Genomic DNA, 18,966 nt, shown 5'->3' with positions numbered 1-18,966 from the left:
TTTTTGAGGATGTGAATAAGCACATTGATGAAGGTAGAGCAGTGGATGTCGTGTATATTGATTTCAGCAAGGCACTTGATAAGGTACCCCATGCAAGCCTTATTGAGAAAGTAAGGAGGCATGGGATGCAAGGCGACATGGCTTTGTGGATCCAGAACTGGATTGCCCACAGAAGGCAAAGTGTCATTGTAGACGGATCATCTTCTGCATGGTGGTCGGTGACCAGTGAAGTGCCTCAGGAATCTGTTCTTGGACCCTCAGTCTTTGTGATTTTCATAAATATCCTGGATGAGGAAGTGGAGTGATGGGTTAGTAAATTTGCTGATGACACAAAGGTTGGAGGTGTTGTGGATAGTGTGGAGGGCTGTCAGAGGTTACAGCAGGACATTGATAGGATGCAAAACTGGGCTGAGAAGTGGCAGATGGAGTTCAACCCAAATAAGTGTGAGGTGGTTCACTTTGGCAGAATACAGTATTATTGGCAGTTTGGAGGATCGGAGGGATCTTGTGTTCCGAGTCCACCGAACGCTCAAAGTAGCAGCATAGGTTGAGTTTGTGGTTCAGAAGGCGTTCATCAATCATGGATTGAGTTTAAGAGCCGAGAGGTAATTTTGCAGCTATATAGAACCCTTGTCAGACCCCACTTGGAGTATTGTGCTCAGTTCTGGTCGCCTCACTGTAGGAAGGACGTGGAAACCATAGAAAGGGTGCAGAGGAGATTTACAAGTATGTTGCCTGGATTGGGGAGCATACCTTATGAGAATAGGTTGAGTGAACTCGGCATTTTCACTTGGAGTGACGGAGGATGAGAGTTAACTCGATAGAGGTGTGCAAGATAATGAGAGGCATTGATTGTGTGGATTGTTAGAGGCTTTTCCCCAGGGCTGAAATGGTTAGCACGAGAGGGCATATTTATAAGGTGCTTGGAAGTAGGTACAGAGGAGATGTCAGAGGTAGGGTTTTACACAGAGGGTGGTGAGTGCATGCAATGGGCTGTCGGCAGCGGTGGTGGAGGTGGAAACCATAGGGTCTTTAGGAGACTTCTGGATCGCTACGTGGAGCTCAGAAAAATAGAGGTAAAGCCTAGGTAGTACTAAGGTAGGGACATGTTCTGCACAGCTTTGTGGGCCGAAGGGCCTGTATTGTGCTGTATGTTTTCTATGTTTCTTTGTTTCTACTGATCATATTAATGTTCAGTTTCAGACACCCAGTGACTGTACACACAATCTCCCACAGACTGGTACTTACTCCAGTTTCTGTATTTTACACACCGTGTTCTTCAGAGCCGCAGACACTAGTTTCACTCCTGAATCTCCCAGGTCATTGGCACTCAGGTTCAGCTCTGTCAGTGATAGATTTACACTGAGAGCGGAGACGAGATCCTCGGCACCAGAATCTGTGAGACCGACATCCCTCAGCCTGGAGACGAGAGAGAGTGAGGGTGAAGAACACAGAGAGACAGGAGACGGTACAAATCCCTTGTTTATCAGTAACACAATTACTGATCACATTAATGTTCAGTGTCAGACACCCAGTGACTGTAAACACAATCTCCCACAGTCTGGTACTTACCACAGTTTCTGTATTTTACACTCTGGGTTCCTCAGAGCCACAGACACCAGTTTCACTCCTGAATCTCCCAGTTTATTCCACCCAAGTCTAAACACAAACAGACAAATTGATGAACAAAGTGATTCAAACCGTGGGTCTGAGGGAATTTCTCTCACTCGGATATTTCAGGAAACATTAAACCCTTCACTAAATCACTGATTGGAGTTCCCATCACTGTCAATGTCCCTCACTGTCTAGCTCCAGGGGATTCACCCATTGTCAGTAATTTAGTCTCTCGGTGTGACCCTGTAAACTGTACATGTTCTGTCTCATTCCCTGATGGTTAGAAAACTCTTCCTGATGTGAGAGGGTCGGAAGGAGGAGGTTTGAACAGTGGGAGGAAGTCTCACATTGAGGAAGATTTGTGTGTGGGAATGTGTCGATGGAAGATGATGGAAGTGAACACACCTGAGGAAAAAGGATAGGACGAGAAAACCTGCAGGAGGAAGAATGGTAAAGAGACCCCAAGGGAGGAAGGAGGAAGGGTCCCACAGGAGGAAGAGGGATGGGGAAGAGAGATCCTATAGGAGGGAGGGGGATGGGGAAGAGAGGTCCCAAAGGAGGGTACCGTTGAGAAAAGGTAACCCGAAAAGATGAGAGATTTCAGAAATAGATCGTATGGGAGGGATGTGTTTAACCTGAGGCCCACAATCGGGAGAGGGAATGCGCCAATGTGGTCTGGGTATTTGGTAGTGAGCACAGTCACACAGGAGGACAGATGGTGATAGTCACACACGGGGAAGGGCAGGGGAGGACAATCTCACAATGGTATTTCTTTCCTTCTCACTGGGACAGTCTGCTGACGGTCTCTTGTCCCTCACCGGGAAGGGGGTATGAATCTCTGACCCACCTGCTGCAGTCAGTGTCGGTCTGGGTGTCAGTAACAGTGAGAAGGAACATTGTCAATGGATGTTTCACAGGCAGGAATAAACACGGCCATTCCTGTGATTTACAACTATTAAACCAATGGTCTTTATTCACTGATCTGATGAAGTCTTCAACATCCCTTCACAAGGAACCACAGAACCCTCCTGTCCTTGGGGAATTACTGACCGATCCCCTGGGTATTTGTCTTAATTCTTCACAATCTGATTTACTGCAGTTTCACACAAATCCCTTTACATTGAAACAACACAGTGGAACAGTTTGACAGTTCAGAGTGAGAGATAAATCAAGTTACCTCAACTCCTGGCACTTGTGCAGCCCGGGTCCCAGCCGCTGGATTCCTTCACACTGAATGTGGCAGCCAGCCAGGTCGAGGTGTTTTATTGTATCACAGAGTCCGATGGCATGAGACAGGACCGCGCAGTCAATCGGGGTCAGTGTCATCCTACTAAATGAAAGTGTTTCCACAGATCCCAGTGCGGCCTGAGCCAGTCCACGATTCTGAGACTCAAACAGGTAGTGCAATGTGTTCAGGAGGCTCCTTTTACCAGATTCACTCCCCGTGCTAGCAATCTGGCGTTTAACCTCCTCCTTCACCCAGTCAATCACCTGGCAGGTTGTTTCCTGAGGAAATGGACCCAGAAACTCCTCCAGACCCCGAGCTGTCATTGGGGAGGAGAGACCAGCAACAAAACGGAGGAATACATCAAATTGCCCATCTGTCGTGCTGTGGGCTTCAGTGAGGAATTGCAGGAAATCCCCAGGATGTGGATTCAGGAATTGTGCGACTGCAGCTACAAACTCTTGGATGGTAAGGTGTGGGAATGTGTACACCACGCTCCGGGCAGAATCCTCTCTCTCCAAAAGCTCCATCAGGAACCCGGACAGGAACTGGGAAGGCTGCAGATTGTAATTAATCAAATCTCCATCTCTAAACACAATCTTCCTCTCGGACACTCCTCTGAAGGCCATCTGACCAACCCTGAGTAACACATCACGGGGGTTCTCAATCTCACGGCCGTGGTTTTTCAGGATGTTGTAAATATAGTAGGAGTACAGTTGGGTGATGGTCTTGGGAACTCGCTGCGGGTCCCTGACTCTTTGTGTGAAAAAGGGGCCCAGTGCCAGAGCGAGGATCCAGCAGTAGGATGGGTTGTAGCTCATGGTGTACAGGATCTCGTTCTCCTCCACGTGTTTGAAAACAGCTTCTGCCACCGTCTGATCTTCAAAATACCTGATGAAGTATTCCATCCGTTCCTCACCAACAAATCCCAGGATTTCAGCCCAGATACCAATATCTGCCTTTTCCAATAACTGTAACTCAGTGGGGCGTGTGGTCACCAGCACTGAACACCCTGGGAGCAGCTTGCCCTGGATTAAACTGTACACAATGTCAGACACTTCACACCACCACTCGGGATCTGGGCACTGGTGTTTGGGGTCTGTATCTCTCCGACTGTCAGCAAAATCAATTTTGTGTTTGAATTCATCCAAACCATCGAATATAAATAGCAATCCCTCTGGGTTCTTCCAGACCTCTCTCAGTAAATTCCCAAAGTAAGGATACTGATCCAGAATCAGTTCCCTCAGATTTATTCTGCAGTTAATGGAGTTTAAATCCCGGAATTTGAAACTGAAGACAAACTGGAATTGTTGGTATATCTTCCCTGTGGCCCAGTCATAAACAATCTTTTGTACCATTGTTGTTTTCCCAATCCCCGGGACTCCGGCCACTGCTGCCGACATCCCGGATTTGTTTCTAAAAATAGATCTTTTCAATTTTTGAACAAAACTCCTCTTGAATAACTGATCAGTCCGGATTTTGTCCAGCTTACCCCGGAGATGTTTCTCTCTCCACTCCTCGTGGTCTCTGCCTCTTGCCAGCAGCTCATGTTCCACTAGACTCCGATCTCGAACAGTAGAAATGACCGTGAGCTCAGCGTATCGATCAACCAGCTGGAAAACCTTCACCTTCTCCCTCATCAGGATCGTGTTCACTCTCAGTGTTTCAGTTTGTGCCCGCAGAGTCTCCTTGTGTTTCTGTTGAACATCTTAGGACAGACAGAAATAGGATCTGATGAACATAGAGCACTCAACGTATTTTCTTTAATACAAAAAACACTGTTTTAAGACATTGGGGTAATCGGGAGATCAGAGATAATAGTGTCTGAAAATGAACGATGACCCAGAAACATTTTTGATCTGATTCAGATCCGCTGTTAAAGGTTCCACTCTCCCCTCTGTTGGTAGTTTGCAGATTCCCGGTGTTCCAGCGAACACCAAGTGCACACGTGATTCTGGAGAGGAGAGTGTTGTGTGGAGCGGGTGGTTTCACTGCTTTCACTGCTCAGCTTCTGCTGAACTGTGCAACCCTGCAGAGGGTAACAGTAGGGGGGGGGGGCATTTACTTGCTCTACTGACTTTTACTTTTCTCTCAATGGACCCCATGTTCTTGACACTCCTTTAGGATGAAGCTGTCAGTACTGAGCCACAGAAAAGGAACATAATTTCTGTTCCCTTTTCCAGGCTGAGCCAGTCACGATGTAACATACCCCGCACTGGTCTACAGTCTCTTATTCTCCGAGGAGCTGGTACATGAACTCAGGCAATTCCCCGATGATGCGCGGAAGAGCAGGAAGCTGAAGAGGATGGCAGCGGTAATAGGGAACTCTAAAGTCAGGAGGGCAGGTAGGCGATTCTGTGGACACCGATGGTACTTTGCCTCTCAGGTGCCATTGTCCGAAATGTTTCTGGACGCGTCCACAATATCCTGAGAAGGGAGGCTGAGCAGCCAGAAGTCATGACAAACATTGGTAACAATGACATAGGAAAAGCAAAGAGAAGAGGTCTGGAAAACCAAACACAGGGGGTTAGGAAAAAAGCTGAGGAACAGCACCTCAAAAGTAGTGATCTCAGGATTGTTGCCTGTGCCACCCAACAGTGGCAATAGGAATAGAATGAGGTGGCAGAGAAATGTGTGGCAGAGCATTTGGAGCAGGGGGCAGGAATTCAGATTTCTGGATAATTGGGACCACTTCCGGGGCAGGTAGGATCTCTACAAAAGGCACGGGTTGCACGTGAATCCGATGAGGACCAATATTCTTCCGGGCAGATTTACTGGAGCTCTTGGGAGTGTTTTGGCCGGGGGACTGGAACTAGGACGATGAGGACCAATATTCTTGCGGGCAGATTTACTGGAGCTGTTGGGAGTGTTTTGGCCGGGGGACTGGAACTCGGACGATGAGGACCAATATTCTTCCGGGCAGATTTACTGGAGCTGTTGGGAGTGTTTTGGCCGGGGGACTGGAACTAGGACGATGAGGACCAATATTGTTCCGGGCAGATTTACTGGAGCTGTTGGGAGTGTTTTGGCCGGGGGACTGGAACTAGGACGATGAGGACCAATATTCTTGCGGGCAGATTTACTGGAGCTGTTGGGAGTGTTTTGGCCGGGGGACTGGAACTAGGACGATGAGGACCAATATTCTTATGGGCAGATTTACTGGAGCTGTTGGGAGTGTTTTGGCCGGGGGACTGGAACTAGGACGATGAGGACCAATATTCTTCCGGGCAGATTTACTGGAGCTGTTGGGAGTGTTTTGGCCGGGGGACTGGAACTAGGACGATGAGGACCAATATTCTTGCGGGCAGATTTACTGGAGCTGTTGGGAGTGTTTTGGCCGGGGGACTGGAACTAGGACGATAGAGCTGTGGATGAACCAGCAGTTTTACAAGTAGATGATGGGTTTAACATGAATGTGAGGAAGGACAAGCCAATGACTGGGTTCAAATACAGACAGAGCAAAGTGTTAAATTGTACCACATCCACAACATTCAAAAGGGCGGAGATACAGGACTAAACGCATTGTATTTAAATGCACGCAACATTCAGAATAAAGTAGACAAACTTTTGGCGCAATTAGAGATTGGTCGGTATGATGTTGTCGGCATCACTGAGTCGTGGCTGAAAGAAGACCATAGCTGGGAGCTTAACGTTAAAATATTTACATCTTATTGAAAGGACAGGCAGGAAGGCATTGGCGTTGGTGATGTGGCTGTGCTGGTTTGAGGTGGAATCACATCTGTAGAAAGAGGTGTCATAGGGTTGGAGAATGATAAAGCTTTGTGGATGGAGATAGGAAACTGTAAGTTTAAAAAAAAAGCTTTATAGGGACCCTATATTGGCCTGAAAATAGCGAATGTGTGGGGTTGAGATTGCAAAGGGAGTTGGAAAAGGCGTGTGTTAAAGCTAATGACGCAGTTGTAATGAAGGACTTCAATGTACACGGGGAATAAGAAAATAAAAACAAACGTCAGGAGTCTGATCGCAAGAGAGAGAATTTATTGAATTCCCACGAGATAGCGTTTTAGAGCAGCTTGTGCTTGAGACGACTCAGTGAAAGGCTATCTTTGATTGGGTGTTGTGTAACAGCCCTGATCTTATGAGGGAGCTTAATGTAAAAGAACCATTAAGAGGTAGTGATCATAATATGAGTGAATTCATACTGCAGTTTGAGAAGGAGAAGCATAATTGACAGTATCAGTATCGCAATGGAATAAAGGGAATTACAGAGGCACGAGAGAGAAGCTTTCCCAGGTAGATTGGAGAAGGATACTAGCGGAGATGGTCGCAATGGAATAAAGTGAATTACAGAGGCACGAGAGAGAAGCTTTCCCAGGTAGATTGGAGAAGGATACTAGCGGAGATGGTCTCAATGGAATAAAGCGAATTACAGAGGCACGAGAGAGAAGATTTCCCAGGTAGATTGGAGAAGGATACTAGCGGAGATGATCGCAATGGAATAAAGTGAATTACAGAGGCACGAGAGAGAAGCTTTCCCAGGTAGATTGGAGAAGGATACTAGCGGAGATGGTCTCAATGGAATAAAGCGAATTACGGAGGCACGAGAGAGAAGATTTCCCAGGTAGATTGGAGAAGGATACTAGCGGAGATGATCACAATGGAATAAAGTGAATTACAGAGGCACGAGAGAGAGGCTTTCCCAGGTAGATTGGAGAAGGATATCAGCGGAGATGGTCGCAATGGAATAAAGTGAATTACAGAGGCACGAGAGAGAAGCTTTCCCAGGTAGATTGGAGAAGGATACTAGCGGAGATGATCACAATGGAATAAAGCGAATTACAGAGACACGAGAGAGAAGCTTTCCCAGGTAGATTGGAGAAGGATACTAGCGGAGATGATCGCAATGGAATAAAGCGAATTACAGAGACACGAGAGAGAAGCTTTCCCAGGTAGATTGGAGAAGGATATCAGCGGAGATGGTCGCTATGGAATAAAGCGAGTTACAGAAGCACGAGAGAGAAGCTTTCCCAGGTAGATTGGAGAAGGATACTAGCGGAGATGATCACAATGGAATAAAGCGAATTACAGAGGCACGAGAGAGAAGCTTTCCCAGGTAGATTGGAGAAGGATACTAGCGGAGATGATCGCAATGGAATAAAGTGAATTACAGAGGCACGAGAGAGAAGCTTTCCCAGGTAGATTGGAGAAGGATACTAGCGGATATGATCGCAATGGAATAAAGCGAATTACAGAGGCACGAGAGAGAAGCTTTCCCAGGTAGATTGGAGAAGGATATCAGCGGAGATGGTCGCAATGGAATAAAGCGAATTACAGAGGCACGAGAGAGAAGCTTTCCCAGGTAGATTGGAGAAGGATACTAGCGGAGATGGTCGCAATGGAATAAAGTGAATTACAGAGGCACGAGAGGGAAGCTTTCCCAGGTAGATTTGAGAAGGATACCAGCGGAGATGATCGCAATGGAATAAAGCGAATTACAGAGACACGAGAGAGAAGCTTTCCCAGGTAGATTGGAGAAGGATACTAGCGGAGATGATCGCAATGGAATAAAGCGATTTACAGAGGCACGAGAGAGAAGCTTTCCCAGGTAGATTGGAGAAGGATACTAGCGGAGATGGCTGAAGCTTCTGGGAATAGGTCACAAGTTGCAGGATGGATACGGCCCACGGAGGAAGAAGTTCTCAAGTGACACGTGTAGGCAAACATGGTTGACAAAGGAAGTTAAGGATTGCATAAAAGCCTAGGAAAGGGCATACAAGATAACAATAGTCAACTAAAAAAGCTATAAGTAGGGAAAAGATGAAATATGAGGGCAGAAAAGCCAATAATATAAAGCAGGATAATAAACACTTTTTTCAGTTATATAAAATTAAAAGGGAGGTGAGAGTCCATGCTGGAACACTGGATAATGTGCACTCTGCATATATCTTCACTGTTCCAGACGCTAGCAGTCTGCGAGTGTCAGGCAGTAGGAGTGAGTGCCATTGCTATTACAAAAGAAAAACATCTCGGCATACTGAAAGCTCTTAAGGTGCAAAGTCACCTGGGCCTGATGGACTGCATTCCAGAGATCTGAGAGAGGTTGCTGAAGTGATGACAAATGGATTAATCATGATCTTTGAAGAATCACTTTATTCTGGCATGGTCCCGGAGACTGGAAGATTGCAATTGTCACTCTGCTCTTTAAGAAGGGAGGAAGGCAAAAGAAGGAAAATTAGAGGCCAGTTAGCCAAACCTCAGCGACTGGGAAAGAGTTGGAGTCTCTTATTAAGGTTGAGGTTTCGAGGTACTTGGAGACTAATGACAATGTAAGTTAGCTTGGTTTCTGGTAGAATTCATTGTGGGAGTAAGAAGCAGAGAGGACAAAGGAGTCAGTGGATGCCATTTACTTGGATTTTCAGAAGGCATTTGATAAGCTGCCGCATATGAGTCTCCTTCACCAGATAAATATCTATGATGTCACAGGAAAGATACTGGCACGTGGAGCGGAATTGCCGACAAGCAGCAGGCAGCGAGTGGCAATAAAAGGGGCCTTTTCTGGTTGGCTGCCAGTGACTGCTGTTGTTCCGCAGGGATCAGTATTGGGACCGCTGACTTTCAGATTTCTTGTCAGTGATTTAGATGATGGAATGAATGGATTTGCGGCAAATTTTGTGGATTATACAAAGACAGGTGCAGAGTTAGGTAATGTGATTGCAACAGGACTGAGACTAACTGGGAAAATGGGCAAAAAGGTGGCAGATGGAATACAGTGTTGGAATTGTATGATAATGCATTTTGGTGGAAGGAGCGGACTATTATCTAAATGGGCAGAAGGTCCAAGGATCAGAGGTGCAGAGCAACTTCAGAGGGACCTCGGAGCCTCGAGCAAAACTCCCAGAAGATTAATTTAAAGGTCGGGTCTGCGGTAAAGGCGGAAAAAAAGAGAATCGAATATAAATGCTGAGCCTTTACAAGACTGTATAGTCAGGCTGCACTAGAGGAGTATTGTCAACAGCTTTGCACCCCGTACCTCTGAAAAAATGTGTGGTCATTAGAGAGAGTCCCGAGGAGATTCAAGAGGATGATTGCAGGAATGAAGGGGGTAACATATGAGGTGTGTTTTGGCAACTTTGGGCCTGTACTCACTGGAATTTTAAGGAATGCAAGAGAATCTCTTAAACCTGCAGAATGTTGAAAGGACCAGATAGGGTGGATGTTGAAAGGATGTTTCCTGTGGTAGGTGCATCCAGAACTAGGGGCCAGGGCCTCAAAATTGAGGGGCGATCCTTTACAACAGGTAAGGAGGACTCTTTGAGCCAGAGAGTAACGACTCTCTGTAAGGCTCTGCCTCAGACTGCAGTGGAGGCCGAGTCCATGGGTGTATTGAAGGCAGAAGTTCCTGATCGGTCAGGGCATCAAAGGATATGGCGAAAAGGCAGGTGTATGGTGTTGAGTGGAATCGGGGATCAGCCATGATGGAATGGCGGAGCAGACTGATGGGCTGAATGGCCTAATTCTGCTCCCATGTCATGTTCTTATGGAGGAATAACAACAAATCTCAGCTCCACTTTGGATCGGAGGTGTGAGATTTCCCTTGCTGGAGTTGGATGTTCCAATTGGAATGGTTTGGCTTCAGTTTTGTCAAATCTCCAGATATTCGGCCCTACAGAAAAGGTGTTGTGACAAATGCAAATTGCTTCCTGTCCTCCAGCAACAAAACCTGTCTCCCAGACTCTGACAGTCTCTACACAGGCCTCTAAAGAGACGTATTCAGACTCTCAATGTGAAATAACAACAAAAACCTGTCTCCCAGACTCTGATAGTCTCTAAACAGGCCTCTAAAGAGACGTATTCAGACTCTCAGAGTGAAATAACAACAAAAACCTGTCTCGCAGACTCTGACAGTCTCTACACAGGCCTCTAAAGAGACGTATTCAGACTCTCAGTGTGAAATAACAACAAAAACCTGTCTCCCAGACTCTGACCGTCTCTAAACAGGCCTCTAAAGAGACGTATTCAGACTCTCAGAGTGAAATACAGACTTTGAGATTTCCAGTCCATCACCTACCTTCCAGATGTGCGGGCACTTCAGATAATCCCCGCTCAGTGTCCATGTAGGCGAACTGGCCGTCACCTGTTCAAACAGATTAACCTGCATGAAGTCTGTTCTGTGTAATACTGTAAATTCATCAGCATTTACATCTGTAACACATAGTGTATTGTTCACTGTACCTCGTGCCCGTATTTCATTCAATATTCTGCTCAGCTTCGGTAAATGGTGATGTAGTTTCACAAAGGATTCCCACATCACCCTCCGGGCCCCGGAGCCCTTCTCCATCACCAGATCCAGGAGGAGTTTGGAAGCGCCCGATCGGTTTCTCTTCTCCGCGAGCTCAGTCACGCTCTGTAATGAACAATGGGGAATATATTGAGGAACGGAGGGATGGGTTCAAATCTACCCAGAACATGGACTGACCCAGCACATTCTGCTCGTCACAGATCACTGACAGCAATTGTTCGTAGCAGGAAAAATAAATTAAAAGAAGTTAGCATGGCTTTCTGAACGCCACAGATTGCGGGGTACTTATCCACTTGGCAAGGTTTAAACAGAGCAGACATAGTGTGAGTGAGCCAGAGATAGAGTAGGTTATTGATGCTTTGTGTCAGAGAGGGTTCAGTGAGGAGAGGCGGAGGCTTGGGTAGATCTTGGGTAATATTTCCCTTCTCTTTTTCACGGTTAGAACAGTGGGAAAGCCAGGCAGGAGAGTGGGATGCTGTTCCTACAGGGTGCGGCAAGACAGGGAGATGTTCAGTGTCCCCGATAACTACACCTTCAGGAATTTCATCCAGCTGCAGCTTCTTACAGACCGTGCTGAGGAATTGGAGCTGGAGCTGGGTGAACTCAGCATCATTCCGGAGGCTGAGAGATTGACTGACAGGCTATACTGGGAGGGAGCTATACATAATGCGCAGAACACAGGAAACTGGGTGACTGTCAGGAGGGGGAAGGGAACAGGCAGCCACTACAGGAAACCCCTCTACAACAGGTATACGGCTTTTTGTTTCGTGGTATGGCCTCGCAGAGGAAAGCCACGGTGATTATGCCTCTGGCTTTGAGTTTGGCTTTGTGACTCGGAAGGGATGAGAAGTGCTGAGCTGCACTGACAGGGGGAGTTCAATGTCAGGAGAACAGACTGGAGATCCTATTTACGAGAACAGGATTTTTGGATGGTGTGTTGCCAAGGTCAGTGATATCTCGTATCGACTCTGAAACTTTCTTGAGGGCAGGATGAGCAGGTCTTGGTCCACGCTGGTACCAATGACAAGAGTAGGAAGTGTGATGAGATCCTGCAAAGTGATACAGATCCAAAATTTCTTGAAAGTGTTGTCAAAGGTAGATGGCGTTGTAAAGCTTTTTGGACATGGGGCTTCATGAATCAAAATATTGTATACAGAAGCTGGAATATTATGTCGAAGTTGATGTTGCAGAGGCTAATTTGAAGCAATGTGCACATCTTCCTCCTGGAAGGATATCAATAAGATTGAACGAATGCAGAATAAAATACAGATTGTTACCAGGACTTGAGGATCTGAGATATAGAGGAAGAGTGTAGGAGGACCATGAGAGATGTGAAAGAGATATACACATTTATAAAAGGTATAGAGAGCGTTAGTGCAAAAATGCATTTATTATTGAAGTTGGGTGGGACTGGATTTAGAGATCATAGGGTAATGATAACAGGTGAAAGGCAATATGAGGGGGAACTTATTCACTCAGAGGTTGCTGAAGAGCGCGGAACGTGCTGCCATCTTAATTAGTCGATGTACATTCGAGTTGATTATTTAAGATCAGTTTGGATAAGTTCATTCAATGGGGGAGTTATGGACGTCTCCAGTCCGGGTTCAGATCAATGGGACTAAGCAGATAATAGGTCGGTGTGGACTAGATGGGCAGAAGAGCCTGCTGCTGTACTGTAGGGTTTGATGACGATGACTAGGTGAAACTATGGCCGGGTCACTGTTGATTTTCGCCAGGGTAATCCCTGGTGAACCGCAGCAGCTTCACCCTTCACTGCCAGGCTCCATGAGGGGTCCAGTGCCAGCCAACAGCTGGGAACTGGCAGTGAGGAGCAGCCAACAAACTCAGGACTATTGTGCGTGTGTGACAGACCAAAGCCGACTGGTGGTAATGTTGAGTAAGAAGTTTGGACTGAAATTGTCAGCTGCCTCACGTGGAATGTAGTGTTCAGTATGGTGTCTGGCTCTTCACTAATATTCATTCTGGGTGGTAACAGGTGAACGCACTCCAGTAGCACGAGGACCACTGGAAAGCTGTTTCTTTGTAATTCTATGTTAGTTGTAGATGTTAAGAATATTTTCAGTGGCACTAATGTAGCACTTCCCATGTTAACAGTATACGCTGTGGTAATTACAAACTCAAATTGGAAGTCACAAGGAACAGAAGGCAACAGAAACATGAGGCATGTTGGGATATTGATCAGCAGTTCAAATGAGAGACGATAGTCAGTGTTGCCTGAGTTGAAAATAGGGTTGAAGGTAGACTGAGAATGAGCTGAGAAATAAGTCACTATATATTTGATTTGTGGGAAACCCGTGGGTCATGAGAAGAACACAGATTGGTGAATGGTCATTAAGGTCGAACACTGGGAACATGATGTGATGTCAGACTGAGTGGTGTAGAGTGGTTCTCTGTCCACTTGCAATGTCCGTCAGGTGTCACATCACTAAATTCACCAGTCAATCAGTGTCTGTGTCTTAACCTGTCTATAAATGAATGTGATCAGAAAACTGGAGAGAGGCTTGTATTGGTTAATAAAAGTTCCAGGTTTTCGCAAATGAAAACTCTTTTCTTGATGCTGACCACAAGCATTACAGGATTTTCACTGCCCAGAGGTGTCGTTACACCGGTTCTGTTGGTCTGTGATTGATTCGGTAGAATCTACACTCAGTGTATGTCCATTCCACTTACGTGATACTCTCGCCCGGTGAAGTGATCCTCGCCCATTAACATGAAGCTGACTCCCTCCACACCCTCCTCAATCGCCTGCTCCAGACGCTCCATGTAGAATCTCGTCAACTGGAACAGTTGGTGATCGTCACAATTTGACAGGAAGGCGGAGATGGCGGAGTTCAGATCTGTAGTCGGTCATAGAACATAAAATAATAGATGTACCATGCGTTTGCAGACACAATGCCAATTTAAACCAATCCCATCTTCAGGAACATGATCAATATCCCTCCGTTCCCGGCCGGCTCATGAGTTCAAACGCCTCTCAGATGATGCTGAGTATCTGTTTCCAGTCCCTCCCTCGGCAGCTCATTCCAGACACCGATCACTCTCTGTGGAAAACATGCATCCTAAATCCCCTTTAAACTTTACCATCTAAACAAACCTGTTACCTCAGGTTTTTGTGGTGAAACTCGTCTGCACCCTCTATAGACCCTCCATATCATTCTCGATTTGTGCACAATACTGAAATTGTCTCTTAACCAACGTGTATCCAGTTACAGTCTAACTTTAACAAATACCTCAACTCATTGTTAGCACACTACCATTTGTGTTGCCACCTTCAGGGAGCTGTGCATACCCATCACAAGACCCCACAGTACATCAATCTTATTATCAGTCCCAACATTCACTGTGCACATTGCTCACGAATTTGACCTCTCAAAATGCAACTTCTCACATTTGCCTGAATTATCTGTACTTGGTGACTCTCTGTTCCTATTTCTAACTGGATGCTGAACGCTTTGACAACAGTCCCAAATTTATTCAACTCCTCCAACTCTGTAAATCAACGAATAAGTCCACCCAGTATATCATATGATTAACCTATTTGATTCACACACATGACGCATGGCGAAACAGTGATCCTTGCGGACACGACTGGTCACAGACCTTCAGCCAGAACAACGCTCCTCTAGTGCTGACTCCATTTTATGTACCCAGGACGACTTTGAAATCAATTTACAGATTCTCAGCCCGAAACGTTGAAGGTTATTTTTTCTCTGTAGGTGCTTCCTGACCAGCTGAGTTCCTCCAGCATTTTGTACGGTGCCCTCTCCACTTATTATTTTGTTTTACTTTAATCCTATTCGCCAAGGTCATTTCATTGCTTCAGTAGCCCCCCCCCCCCCCCAGATTCCCTCAGTACAATTTCTGTTGTTAACTGTCTCCTGCACCCAGCCCGTCCACCCTCAATATAACGTTCTTTAACTCGGCCACGGGAAACAGACACCGGGAACTCCCCTCACCTCCATTGTGCAACAACCCGTTAATCTGGGGAGAATTCACCATTGCCCTTCCAAACAGAAAACAACTTCTGTTTCTCTCAACGGCTGTCGGAGGCATTTCCCACATCAGGTCGTACCAAATGCTGACGGAAATTCTGTCTGTTCCCTCGACTGTTACATTGCCCGCTGTTGTATTCCTGTCTGAGTGTTACCCACTCCTACCTTATTCAGGGGCTCCTTCTCCTTTCACTCAGGTGAAGATTTGTGTGGTGAGGGGAGTGATTCGACCATTCCCCTTGTTAGGTCCCTGCGCTGGACCTGGTGAATTGTTCCAATGCTCATGGACGCTTTACCAGTTGGAACAATGAGCCCGTTTGATGGTACTTTCTCTCTGCCCCTTTATCGCCCAAGTTTATCCCTCTGAATTATTGACGATTTGACTACACGTGTACCATGATGACAGAGTTTTAATGAGAAGGAGGCCAGTGAGCATACCTGTGTCCATTCTGACTCTGTCGTTGGTTGATTACCGTCTGCTTGTCTGACGTCCGGGTGGAAGAATGCCCCACCTGCTGGCAATGACCTGAATTACACAAATAAAAAAGTATGATTCAGTTACTCTGTCCTTCAAATTTAAAACACTTTTGTAAGGTCACTGCTCACTCTCCGACATTCCAGGGAGTAAATGGAGTTTGGAACAAAGACCTCCAACTGAACACAAATTTCAAGAAGATAGCAAGGAAATATAAGGAAACTTACTTAAAGGAGCGATGCACTGAAGCTGAAGAAGCCAACAGAATTGGAAGAAAAAACACAAGAGATCTTTTCTAAATGTTAGGGAAATCAAAGGAACATTTCATGTAAAATGAGCATAGGAAAAGACAAAGAAGGGAAGGACCTTACAGAAGCAAAGGACATCAAAGAGAAATGGCAGGAACACACAGAAGAATTGCAGAAAGATCCAACAGCGAAGACACCTGCAATCACTCCCTCATCGATCTAGAGCCAGACATTCTGGAAAGTGAAGTCGAATGGGTGATAGAAAACATTGCCAATAATAAGGCTGCAGGATGTGACAGGATTTCAGTAAAATTGTTAAAAATTCTAAAAGGTGATGCTGTAAAAGTGTTGCATGCAATTTTCCAGCAGATCTGGGAAAATATAAACAACAATGACTTTCAGGCTGGATTAAGATCCGTTTTTGTCCCAATACCCAAGAACGGAAATGTAAAGTATTGTTCAAATTACCGGAAGTTTTCACGAGCTAGAAAGGTAATGCTAAAGATCTTGCAAGCAAGACCCGAGCAATATATGGAACACGAACTGCCAGATAGAAGCTGCTTTTAGAAGAGGCAGAAGCACCAGAGACCAAATTGCTAACCTACGCTGGATAATGGAGAAATCGCGAGAATTTCAGAAAAGTATTTATCTATGTTTTATTGACTACTCTAAAGCCTTCAGCAGTGTGGTCCATAATAAACTATGGCAAATCCTTAAAGAAATGGGAATACCTGGACATTTGTTCTGCCTTATGAGAAACTTGTACAAAGATCAAGAAGCAACAGTTAGAACGACACAGAACAACAAACTGGTTCAAGATTTGGAAAGGAGCATGACCAGGCTGCATACTGTCACCCTGTTTGTTTTTTTTTTCCAATTTATTTATTTATTAATTTTTTAGAAAATTACAAAGAATAAATGTGATGATAAAATAGTAAGAAAAAGAAAATTAATATTAACCCTCCCCCCCCCCTTAACCCTTATCTAAAGAAAGAAAAAAAAGAGAAAGATTGCCTGGATATCGGAGGATCCCCACATGCTCCATGGAGTTCAAAATAATTTTAATATTTATTTTTACTTTCCCCAATTACTTTATAATTTTATCTTCAAAGGACCTATGTATTTAATCCTATGTTTCGTAGGTATGGGAGCCAAATTTTCAAAAATATATCATATTCATTTCTTAGATTATATGTAATCTTTTCAAGTGGAATACAACTATATATTTCATTATGCCAACGATCCATAGTTAAATATAAATCAGATTTCCAAGTAACTGCGATAACTTTTTTGGCTACTGCCAATGCAATTTTTATAAATTTTCTCTGATACTTATTCAAGTTTCGGTATTGTCCCTTCAATATCTCCTAATAAAAATAATATTGGACTATGTGGGAGTTGTACTCCAGTAATTTGTTCCAATAAAAGTCTCAGATTTATCCAAAAAGGTTGAATTTTAAAATAAGACCAAGTAAAATGTAAAAAAGTACCAATTTGCTGATTACATCGAAAACATTGGTCAGACATATTTGAATTTAATCTATTTATTTTCTGTGGTGTTATATATAATTGATGTAAAAAATTATATTGTATTAATCTAAGTCGAACATTTATTGTATTTATCATACTATCAGAACATAATCTTGACCAACTTCTTCCATCAATTTTAACATTCAAATCAGATTCCCATTTTTGTATTGATTTATGAATTCCTGATTTAATTGTCTGTTTTTGAACCAAATTGTACATACAAGATGTAATTTTTTAAATTTTTCCTTTTTGAATTAATATTTCTATTTCACTAGGTTTTGGCATCAACATTGTTTGACCCAGCTTTTCTCGTAAATAAGCCTTTAATTGAAAATAACAGAAAAGAGTGTTGATTGATATTTTAAATTTATTTTTTAATTGATCAAACAACATCAATATACCTCCTTCAAAACGATCACCTATATATTTAATCCCCTTTTGGAACCAATTATATAAATGTTTATTATCCATTGTAAAAGGAATAAGCCTATTTTGAATTACAGTTCTTTTTGCTAATAAAGATTTCTTTATCTCATCATCCATATTTACCTTATTCCATAAATCAATCAAGTGTCTTAATATAGGAGATTCTTTTTTTTCCCCGTATCCATTTGAATTCCCATTTATATATAAAACCTTCTGGTATGTTTTCTCCTATCTTATCTAATTCTATTCTAATCCATGCCGGGTTTTTTTTCATCAAAAAAAGACGCAATCAATCTAAGTTGATTTGCTTTATAATAATTCTTAAAATTTGGAAGTTGTAACCCTCCTAAATCAAATTTACATGTCAATTTTTCCAATGATATTCTTGACATCTTTCCTTTCCAAAGAAATTTCCTTACATATTTATTCAGTTCTTGAAAAAACTTCTGAGGTAATTGTATTGGTAAAGTTTGGAATAAATATTGCAATCTAGGAAATATATTCATTTTTACAGCATTAACTCTACCTATTAATGTTATTGGTAACATCATCCATTTATCAAGATCCTCTTTTATTTTTTTTAATAATGGCAAATAATTTTGTTTATATAAATTTTTTACATCATTATCAACTCTAATACCTAAATATTTTATCCCATTTATTGACCATCGAAATTGAGTTACTAATCGACATTGATTATAATTTCCTTCGGTAAGGGGTAAAATTTCACTTTTATCCCAATTTACTTTATACCCTGATACTTTCCCATATTCTTCCAATCTAAAAGATCATCTTTGCAAAGATTGCAATGGGTTTGTTAAATAAATCAAAACATCATCAGCAAATAAATTAATCTTATATTCTTCTTGATTAACTCTAAAGCCCCCAATGTCTGAAGCTGTTCTGATTAATTCAGCTAATGGTTCTATTGCCAATACAAATAAAGCAGGTGATAATGGACAGCCTTGTCTAGTTGACCTCGTTAAGCAAAATGGTGTTGAAATCTGACCATTTGTAACTACTTTAGCTTGAGGATTAGTATTTAAGGTTTTAATCCATTGTATAAAAGATTTTCCTAACTCATATTTTTCCAATACCTTAAATAAAAAATCCCATTCCAATCTATCAAATGCTTTTTCTGCATCCAAAGCAACTGCCACACTCATTTCCTCTCT

At 43.7% G+C, this 18,966-nt stretch overlaps 1 protein-coding gene across 2 annotated transcripts in view; it reads right to left on the bottom strand.

The window, feature by feature from the left end:
• LOC140720380 (NACHT, LRR and PYD domains-containing protein 3-like) overlaps positions 1-18,966 on the bottom strand; it is an 84,935-nt gene that overhangs the window by 4,366 nt on the left and 61,603 nt on the right. For both annotated transcript variants that reach the window (XM_073035257.1, XM_073035258.1), the window contains 7 exons: positions 15,551-15,638; positions 13,791-13,957; positions 11,033-11,204; positions 10,869-10,934; positions 2,792-4,547; positions 1,573-1,659; positions 1,249-1,419 (listed from right to left, as the gene is read on the bottom strand). In XM_073035257.1, the coding sequence (XP_072891358.1) occupies positions 1,249-1,419; positions 1,573-1,659; positions 2,792-4,547; positions 10,869-10,934; positions 11,033-11,204; positions 13,791-13,957; positions 15,551-15,560 (2,429 nt within the window). In that variant the 5' untranslated portion in view covers positions 15,561-15,638. The remainder of the gene's footprint in view (positions 1-1,248; positions 1,420-1,572; positions 1,660-2,791; positions 4,548-10,868; positions 10,935-11,032; positions 11,205-13,790; positions 13,958-15,550; positions 15,639-18,966) is intronic.

The sequence above is a fragment of the Hemitrygon akajei genome, unplaced genomic scaffold, assembly GCF_048418815.1.
Source record: "Hemitrygon akajei unplaced genomic scaffold, sHemAka1.3 Scf000041, whole genome shotgun sequence".
Classification (NCBI taxonomy): Eukaryota; Metazoa; Chordata; class Chondrichthyes; order Myliobatiformes; family Dasyatidae; genus Hemitrygon; species Hemitrygon akajei.
Note: the sequence above shows the minus strand (reverse complement) of the source record. Positions and strands in the feature narration are given on the sequence as shown.